We start from the raw sequence: 10279 nt of genomic DNA on the forward strand, positions 1-10279 counted from the left end.
AGATCCCCCCTCAGCCTTCTCTTCTCCAGACTCAAAAGACCCAAGTCCCTCAGCCTCTCCTCGGAAGGGAGATGCTCCAGACCCCAAATCATCTTTGTAGCCTCTGCTGTCCCCTCTCCAGCAGTTCCCTGTCCTTCTGGAACTGGGGAGCCCAGAACTGGACCCAGTGCTCCAGATGGGCAGATCTGTGACTTACACCTATTGTCCATCCCCCCCAAGTAGTCAAGATAATGTAGAGAAGACCTCCCTCCTACCTGACTAAAAGCATTGGGAGCTTTTTCTGCACCACACATGCACAAGTAATGGGACCATGCCAGATCTCAGCCCCGAGCGGACTGGCCATTAGCAGGTTTTGTGTCATTTAGAGTCTATGAAAAGAGTGGAATTACAGCTCCAGCAGGGCAGGCGGACCATACTGATGATTTATGAATATTCACTGAGCTCACGAAGCACTCCGGGACAGAAAACAAGCTTTTGAAATTAACTGAACTCCAAGGCTCTTCGTTTGTCTTGGTTTTGAGGTGTGAGTCACCAATACTATTTCTCAGAAATGAGCAGAGTCTGTACAGACGGCTGGGAGGACTCCTGGGCACTAAAATATGAAGTTAAGTATTCTGCAAGAAAGACTTTATGTTCATAAAGTCTTCAAAGCATGGAAACTCCACCCCATTAAGTTTTATGGGACGGTGTCTCCATATGGCAGTGAGATTTCTGCAGTTTGTAAAGATGGGGTGTTCAGGGGGCCTGAGGCTTTCTCTGAGCCTTGAAATCTCCAGCAGCTTCAGTCTCCAGTGCCAGCAGTTTGGTGCCCTGCAACTGTTCAACAATTTCGGTGTTCAAAAAAATGCCGTGATCCCCTCCACTCAGCTCTGGGGAGACCCCTCCCAGTGCTGCCTCCAGCTCTGGGGCCACCAACAGCAGAAGGACATTGGAGTGGGGCCAGAGGAGGCCACAGAGCCTCCTCTGCTGGGAGGGGGTGCTGAGAGAGTTGGGGACGTTCAGCCTGCAGAAGAGAAGGCTCCGGGGAGACCTTCCAGCCCCTTCCAGTCCCTAAAGAAGGGGGGCTCCAGGAAAGCTGGGGAGGGACTCTGGATGAGGGAGGGGAGCCCTAGGAGGAGGGGGAAGGGTTTGACCCTGCAAGAGGGGAGATGGAGCTGAGCTGTGGGGAAGAACTTGTTGGGTGGGAGGGTGGTGAGAGCCTGGCCCAGGTTGGCCAGAGAAGCTGTGGCTGCCCTATCCCTGGAGGGGTTCAAGGGCAGGTTGGAGGGGGCTTGGAGCAAGCTGGTGTGGTGGGAGGTGTCCCTGCCCAGGGCAGGGGGTGGCACTGGGTGGGCTTTAAGTTCTCTTCTATCCCAAACCGTTCCATGATTCCCTGAATTCTCCTGGCATAGTTTGCTCCCTGGCTGGTGGAAAGCACAACCTCTTCAGGTGCAAATCCATCTTTAGAGCTGCCTTTTTTTTTTTCTTCTTTTTTCTTTTTTTTTCCTGATGCCTCTGCTTTCAGCTGCCATTTCAGGCTTGATTTCTGAGTGATCAACAGCACAAAGGATCCTTGAAAAGGATCCCTTCCAACCCAAACCATTCTATGATTCTCTGCAGGCCACATCATACACCTTGTCATTCTCCCCCATGCAATTAGGTTATTGTGGTGCTCTCCAACGTTGGCTCTCCTCCACTTCTAATTGTAGCCATGACTGAAGAAACAACCTGCTTGCTTTGCCAAGAAACCTGTAACACCTTGTCCCCAGTGCTCAGACGGTCCCCAGGGAGAGTGACCCATTTGGCAGTTGGGCTGTTCCCGTCAAAGCTGCTGGATCTGACCATCAGACAGGAGCACCTGGTTGAAGCCAGGAAGGATGTGGAAGCTCCTCCAGTGGTGATGCATGGGCTCCCCAGGACCTGCACACCCTGCTGCAGGGGGCTTTGTGCTCAGGAGATGGGTCACTGTGATGGACCGGGGGTTGTTGGTCCATGGGACAGGGACAGCAGAGCGTGGGCACTGCCCACACTCCTCTTTGCAACACTCCTATTGTTGTCTAAATCAGCGTTTGCTGATTTAGACCAAAGAACCTGGAAGGTGAAGACTTCCACCCGTGTTTGTCCAAGAATGGGGCAAGGAAAGGTAATCAAACAAGGAGGTTTTCTTCACCGGTTTGCCCTAAGCACAAAGAAGGAAGAAGAGCTCCTCTTTCCCAATTAATTATAGCAATGATAGAAAAATCCTGCAAATTAGCCAACACCCCTGGGGTTTCGGGTGTTGGGGAACATCCATTTACTGCAAATCAAGCAGAGAGGGGGGGGTCATGAATTTTGGTGTCTTGATCCACAGCTGAGTGGGGCGCTGGCCACTGTGGGCTATTCCAAAGCTGTCTGGATGTTCCCATCCTAAATCTGAGACATCCTCCGGACCTGAGTTGTGTTCAAATGCTATACTGTAGGAAAAGCTGCACTTCCAGAGAATCACATTTTTCTCACCAAGGCAAAAAAAATAAAAATAAAAATAAAAGGTTCCAAAGGGAGAAGGGCCAGCTGGCCCTGCCCTCACTGCCATCCTCCTGAACTGCAGGAGATTCCTCTCCCTCTGAGTCACAAAGCACAACAGCCGGCCAAAGGTGGGCTGTGTGAACAGGAATCAGCCCCTGTGGCAGGGGCTCGGAGCAAAGAACAAGAATTCAGGAAAAGCAATAAAAAAATTTATAAAAAAACCCCACGTTTCCGGCACCTTTCTGCAGTGCTTTCTGCTGCAAACGGCCCCTGCTTCAGCAAGGTTATGCTCTCAGCTAAAACGGGTACCGTTGCAGGATAAGCATCACTTTGCTAACGATTTAAGATGTGTTTGTACATGGACGGATTTCCTCCTGTTCCCCAGTACGGGCAGCGCTGACTGGTTTGGGTGCCGAGCAGAAATACATGTTGATGTGAGGTGAATTGCACAAATAAATGACCTCTTTCCGGGCGGCTTCCTTGCTCCATCCTCCTTTTTGCCCTTTTTCTGCTGGATCATCCTAAAGCCCCGTTCCCAAGAAACGCAGCCTCTCGTCTCCTGGTGGTTTGGGGAGCGGTTTCCCAAAGCTCTGGCTCCCCATTTTGCCGTGAGCGTCTGCGTGACCTCTTGTTTCTCTGCTCCCCAGGCTGATGCCAAGATGGTCTGCGATGTCGTAAGTCGGATGGAGGACACAGAGCCCTTCTCTCCAGAGCTGCTGTCAGCTATGATGAGACTCTGGGCAGACTCCGGGATCCAAGAATGCTTCAACCGGTCCCGGGAATATCAACTTAACGACTCGGCCCAATAGTGAGTATCCCTGTCCCGTGGTCTTACGTGTTGAGAAGCTGCGTTTGGGATTGTTAAAGTTTTAACTAACGTTACTGACCTCATAGCAGTGCATCTGAACACGGTTCTGCTTAAAGGCCGGGTGGTCTTTTTAGTCTGGAGAAGGGAAGGCTGAGGGGGGATCTGATCAATGCTTATAAATACTCAAAGGGAGGGTGTCAAGAGGATGGGGCCGGTCTTTTTTCAGTGGTGCCCAGGGACAGGACAAGAAGGAATAGGCACAAACTTGAACATAAGAAGTTCCACCTAAACCTGAGGAGGAACTTCTTTGCTGTGAGGGTGGCAGAGCCCTGGCAGAGGCTGCCCAGGGAGGTGGTGGAGTCTCCTTCTCTGGAGACATTCAAACCCCACCTGGACACGTTCCTGTGGGACCTGCTCTGGGTGGACCTGCTTTGGCAGGGGGTTGGAGGAGATGATCTCCAGAGGTCCCTTCCAACCCCATGTCATTCTGTGATTCCGTGCGCCTTGTCTCACAGGCTGCTGCCAGGCAGAAAGGATCAGGCAGGACATTCGTGTCCCCTCTGGGGACAGTGTGGGGTCAGGTCTGTCACCTCGGGGCCAGGTTCCCAAAGTGCTCCCCCAAAGGGAGGTTTCTACAAACAGGGATCTAGTGAGCAGAGGCAGCCCAACCCCTGGCGGTGGCTGGTGGCTTCCTCCTTTGTCTGATAGACGACAGAAGGGTGTGAGGACCTGCTCGTACAGCTCTTGGGTTGGCTTTTCTGCCAGTCCTGCCCTGTGCTGATAAAGCCGTTGGATTGTACCCGAGGGTAAAGGTCCACTTCGCTTTTCCAGCAGCGTTGTGTCATTCTCATAATTAATACAGTTGGCGGCATCTCTGCCATTCGGGACCACAGCCAGGGTTTGTTGGTGGTTTTTTTTGATGGTGGTGGGTTGTCTGAATCCACGGCTTTGGTTCATCCCATCATAAGGACAGGACATTTACCCATCAACAGCTTCTCTGGCTCTGAAGAAATGTCGAGTCCTTCCCCGGTTTCGGTTCAGACCCATTCCTCATCCCTCCAGTTAAGTGGATAATACACCCAATCTGTTTCCCTCCACCTAGGCAAGGAGGCTAAAGCTTTTCATCCTATAGTTTCTGTGCTGTTGCAGTCAGGCAGAATGTCCCCCTGGACAGCAGTGAGTGTCCCCTTGGGCAGTAGTGACTAAAACATGGTTGAGTATAAGGAACAAGCAAGCACAGGGTGATCCTTTTCCCAGTTTATACCTTTGGACATCCCGGTAGCCAGGGAAGTAGAGGCTTACCCACATAGTGACAGAAGATGCTCCATCCATGCTTTTGGCTTTCACGGTATCCCGAGTCAACAAGTTCTCCAGTTGACTCACGCACTTATAGAGCTGTTATTGCCTGTTTGGGTTGTCTGGCATCTCTGCTTGGAGTTTTCCTGGATATCTATCAAAACACAGACCCAAGCACCGGCGTGGCTGGTGGTTTTGTTCCTTGTGGTGGGCCTGCTCGTCCCCCAGCCTGCTCCAGCTCCTCCATCCAAGCTGGCAGGGCAGGTTGGGGACCGGGGGATTGTTTCTGCTCTTGCAGTGCTGCAGCAGAAGGCGAGTGATGACACATCACTTGGCAGGGACCGAAAACTGAGCGGGAAGCCTGCAGATGTGCGGTTGGTGTCACAACATCCTACCCAACCATTCCTCACCACGAGCGACTACAGCTCGGTGATGATCCTGACATTATGCTGCCTTTTAATCACTACTAGGAGGACATCCACGTCTCATCTATATTTCTTTGCCTGCAATACCAAAATCAGCCTTCTCTTGACAGCGATCTTCTCTCTCTTCTCTTCTCTTCTCTTCTCCCAGTGATTTCTTCTTCTTCTTCTTCTTCTTCTTCCCTTCCCTTCCCTTCCCTTCCCTTCCCTTCCCTTCTCCTTTTTCACAAAAGAAGGGTCTGATGGCAAAAACATATCTTTAGAGAGATATAAATTATATGAAATGCAGTCCTAATTGTATTGCGTCCTTGCGGAAAAATTCTTCAATTGTTTTAGAGCCAATTACCTTGAAGAAAGTATTTTGATTTTCCTTCCATGCAAGATAACATTTGAAAATAACAAGCATAGCCCTCCCTATGTGACCAGCTGCTGGGCGATTGATCAGCCAGAGCTCTGAAACCATGAGAGGTTTCGAGGTGTCAGCCGAAGAGGCTCTGTGCCCCGGTATTCACGGCAATATCATTTGAAAAAATGAATTTTGGGGTCTTTGACAAAAATCTCTTGCATCTGGAGAAGGATGCAAGATGCTCTGTGAGATGGGCTGTGCTGCCTCTCTCCTTGGCCGCGCCGTGAGTCGTGCTGGGGCTGGACGCTTGGTTCCTCTGGGCTAGGGTCAGATGGCCAAGCTGAAGATGACAGAGTCCTTGGCGTTTAGGGACCTGCTGCCGTTTGGGAGCCTCTGGTGGCTCCGTTGCCAGGAGCAGAGATGCTGTCACAGGGGAGGGCACTGTAGCACGTCCTGCTGCACCTCAAGGCCCTGGTGCCATCGCACCAGATGGTGATGCAAGTGAGAGCTCAGTTGGCACTTATTCACGCCCAGTGGACACCCAGGGAAAAGAGGCATATTTTTCATTTAATCCTTCAATGCTTTGGGGTTGTTTTCTTCTGCATGAGCGAAAGATTGGAGGCAGTTTTCTATTTTTTTCCCCTCCTCTGGGAAAGGCCTTATCTTTATCGACACTGATATTGGGTTTAAAACACTAACAACTACAAAACGTGTTTTTGTTAGGGTTGAGAAAAATAAATTCCAGACAAGAACTGAAGCTGAAGTTCCCTAAAGTTTGAAAGACAGTGATGGGCAGTGAACTGTGCTACCATCGCTCCTATTTCAGGCTTCTCTTGCTGTTTAGCCGTAGGGACTGGTGCTTTGCTGGCAGGAGGCAGTTTCTCTGCAGGAGTCAGAGACTGCAAGCCATGGCACGTGTCGCAAAGCCCCAAGGCACCGAGCAACCAGGTCCTTATGTGGCCAGCACAGTGGGACCTTCAGGAGTGGTCCAGGCACTTCCCCTAGCCCCCAGAAGCCACCCCTGAATGGTTTTTCAGGACCTCCCGCCTCCGCTGCCTGGCTGTTTCTAAGGAACCACCACTTGGGCTTCTCCCAGTTGTTGTCCTACGTGGCTCTTCCAGTGCTTTGCCTTGAGCTTTTTTGAATGGCTCAAACCACGGGCCTTCTGTTAGGACCCCTGGGAGACCAAGTCCCAGGCTAATCCACAGCCTGCGAGAGCTAGCAGCATGGCTCTTAATAGTCCGTCCTTAATCTCACTGAAATGAGGTGGAATATTTTGTATTAGCCTAAACAAGAAGCGCGGAATAGCTCTTCTCTCCTATCAGAGATGGGCAGGAGCACGTTGCTTTCTCCTCTCCTGTGCGTGCCTGCCTGATGGCGTGGGCTTCCCTGCAACGGAACAGCTCTTCTATCAGAGATGGGCAGGAGCACATTGCTTTCTCCTCTCCTGTGTGTGCCTGCCTGATGGCGTGGGCTTCCCTGCGTGGCTTTGCTTCTTCTGGCTCTGAAGTCAGCCCGTCCTCACCAAGGGTTTCATAGCTACCGCAAAGGAACAGCAGAAAACAGTGCTTTTCCCAAGGAAAAAAAACACGACCGAGGAAGAGGGGAGGTTCTTGAAGGGGCCTCCTGCGTTTGGACAACAAAAAGTATAACAATAAGGACAGCAAGAGGAGGGAAGAGAGTAAGATGGAGCAGTTAGTTTCATCTTTTTTCATTACTCCATTTTTCCATCGTTCCTTAAGGCAAATTTACGGGTGGATTGAGTTCCACATTCCTAATCTCCTGATTATGTTTTTATTCCTACTTTGTCTCCTCTTCCTTTTCTTGTCTCCATGCCTAGGAGCTAAATCTACCTCTGATCATCAAAGAGTCTGGGCGCTGCTGATGTCTTTTTCTTCTCCAGCCGGTTTCTGTCTGTGGAAGCACATCTGTGACCCACATTTTGCTTTCAAAATCAGCAAAATAGAGGTTTCCAGCTGGTTTCCTTAATCTCCTACTTTTGTTCAGATTTTAAAAGGGTCTCGTGTTTCCTAGCCTCGAGTTCCTGACTAGCCAGGTCAGTGGAGTCCAGCCCATAGGGCAAGTTTGATCTTAACCTCCCAGGGATGGATGGGGAGGTGCCTTGACCTGCCCCCAAACTTCACCAAGGGGGAGTAAAGGAGGGGGGGAATGGAGCAGAGGGAGCATCCACACGAGCAGTGTGTGTCTATCCAAACAGGCACAGGCAAGATGTGTAGGCAGAGGCAGTTTGCAAGTACACAGACACAAAAAAGCCAGAATCCTTTCTCGAGTTAATTCTCCTCCTGCTTCCAAGTACACCAAAAGATCACTTGGTAATGCCAGGGCTGTGAAACGACCGTGAAAATGTAAAATATTTTAGGCCTGCGTTCAACCCATCCATCTTCACACGTATCAGAGGTGTCGGGGGTAGGAAGCTTGTTGCCTTTGGCTTTCTCCGTAGGGAGAGGTGCCTCTGCAGAGGGATTCAGACCTCACAGTGCAGTGGAGAAACAGAGATGCAAAAGCTGACATCCCAGCTCTGTGCCGAATACCCAGCCCAAACTGGACCACGCTTTGGTCCCTCCATCATCAAGATCTGCTCTGTCAGGGACTTATAGAAAAGCAGCACCAAACTCAGAGTAAAAACACCGCAGTGCCTTCCTTCTCACCCTGCCTCGCGTGGGACTGGCTTCTGGTCTCTTTCCCTTGCAAAGGAATGGTCTTTGTGGGATGGTGTCACCTTCCCTGCTGATACTCGCTGCATCCCTCCTGCCAACACACACTTTGCATCGAGAAAACAGTCAGGAAAGTAAGGCCAGATGTTGTTGTGATGTGGTGAACAGCTTCCAGACCGAGCCCCGAGGAGGCAGCGTTGGAAGGGGCTGCACAGAGAGGCTGTGAAGTCTCCCTCCTTGGCACTACTCAGCACTCAGCCACCCGAGCTAACTTTCAAATGATTCCATTTGACTTCCAAGTTGGCCCTGCTTCAAACAGGGTGATGGTTCCGATGAACTCCAGAGGTTTCATCCCAACCGGCCCTTTGGGGTTTGTCTTTAGGTTTTTCCCCCTGCCCCCTCGCTCTTTCTCTCCTGACACTGGGTTTAAAAGGCAGAAGGGGTCTTTAGGGTTGGCTGCAGGCTCCTGTTCCAAGCCACGCAGGAGCACGCAGCGCTGTGGTGACGCCAACATCCCACAAGTCCCATCATCTCAACAGCAAAGCCAGCAAGGCAGACGTTTAGAGGATGGTTCTTGCGGGACGTGGGCGTTACGCACGGCTGTCAGGACATGGTCTGTTTTAATGAGCTGCAATTGTTGCTGGCTCTCTCCAACTGAAGGAATTAAAATTATAGGTCAAGGTTTCGCATTAATATTCCCATCAGGTGTGTAGGTTCCATTTTCTCATCACAGCTTTTGCATTAGAATATGGTTTTCGGCGTGCCCATCTTTCTCGTGCCTGTCACTTGCGCTCCCTTGCTTTTAATTGGATGGAGGAGCAGCATAAATGGAACAATCCAATTAATTGGGATGACCTGCGTTGTGCTGTTTATTGAACAACCCACCTTTGTGTCTTGGAGCCCAAGCACCGATAGAGCAGAAAGGGAAAAATACATCACAAGTGGAGATGTAGCTACATTTGCCTGAATTTATGGTTTAATTTGCCCCTGTAAGTAAATATGCCCAGCAGCTTTGAATAATTAAGTTCCCCCTACGATAAGCGAAACAAAGCAGCTCACAAAGGCCAGACTGGGTGACTGGAATCACCGACCTTGCTCCCTTCTCACAAATGAGATGCAAATACGTTTCCCGGGAGGAGCAGCTCTGCCACGTCTGCTGGTGCCGGGTCTGGATGGGGCTGTGTCTGGTGGGTGCGAGGTGGAACGGTTGGGGATGGGCTGAGCATCATCCTGCTGGAGGCTGGCAGGGCTTGGCAGGGCTCTTAGGCTTGGTTGTTATCCTCATAAATTAGGGAATTGCTCTCGTTCCACGGCTGTGGGTGAGCTGGAGGAAGGGAACAAGAGGGAAGACATTGTCTTTGCAATCAGCGTCTCACCCCCCGTCTTCATCCGCCTGGAGACCTGATGTGGTCTCTCCAGGGCCTGCCTCTGTTGGCCCAAAGCAGGGTGGGGACCACGTCACGGCATGGTGAAGGTGGGTGTTAAGCAATGCCCACCTTCCCATCCCACCAAACGCCACCAGTAGAGCTTGAGGACTGAGGTTCCTCACCAGGAAACTCGCTCACAAGCAGGGAGAGCCAAGGTCTGCAGGACACAGCCCCATCATAAGACGTTGCCACTGGTTGTCATGCCCACCCTTCTTGTCCCCTCTCAGACACCAGCGCAGAGGAGAGCTCCACCAGACCCCTCTCTCCTGGGGGACAGCCTGGAACCCGGGCTTAGTCCCTTCTTATCCTAGAGGCTTGGTCCCAGAGTCAGGCTCTTCCTTTCACCCTTTCCAAGCCACACATGCAAGTCATCGGGAAAAGGGGGAAACTGTCTCAAAAAGGCATTTCCTGGCTGGAGCTCGGGCGAACTCAAAATGAAGGAGAAGGAAAAGCAGGAATACCTTGTGAACACCTCGTTTCTGAAGGACTGTATCCCCTCTCGGTCTGTGTGAAGGTATCTGAGATGCCATCACACATACACGCACGCACTTGAGGTCTTCCATGAAGAGAAGAAGCTACAGAGCTGGGCTTTAAAGCAGAGCTTATGTCAGCCCCCCAGTGACGTGGGGACATCCAGGAAGGGATTCACCAGCCGAACCAGAGCTCCGACCCTTTGCTCGCCACCTTTGCATCTGAAACAGCAAACTCTGCAGCCAGCTCCCCTGAGAGCTCAGCACCTCCTGAGATATGGATCTTGCAGGCAAAAACTGGTGGGGTACTGTCGTCACTTCCCCCCTCCTCATCCTCCTTTACCCCCCTCC

General features: G+C 51.3%; 1 protein-coding gene across 1 annotated transcript in view; it reads left to right on the forward strand.

Annotated features, from left to right (window-relative positions):
• The window catches only part of GNAO1 (guanine nucleotide binding protein (G protein), alpha activating activity polypeptide O), a 128268-nt gene that overhangs the window by 69211 nt on the left and 48778 nt on the right, over nt 1-10279 (forward strand). The window contains exon 3 of the mRNA XM_014957356.1: nt 3132-3292. Coding sequence (XP_014812842.1) covers nt 3132-3292 — 161 coding nt within the window. The remainder of the gene's footprint in view (nt 1-3131; nt 3293-10279) is intronic.

Source organism: Calidris pugnax, unplaced genomic scaffold (genome assembly GCF_001431845.1).
Source record: "Calidris pugnax isolate Ruff unplaced genomic scaffold, ASM143184v1 scaffold292, whole genome shotgun sequence".
Classification (NCBI taxonomy): domain Eukaryota; kingdom Metazoa; phylum Chordata; class Aves; order Charadriiformes; family Scolopacidae; genus Calidris; species Calidris pugnax.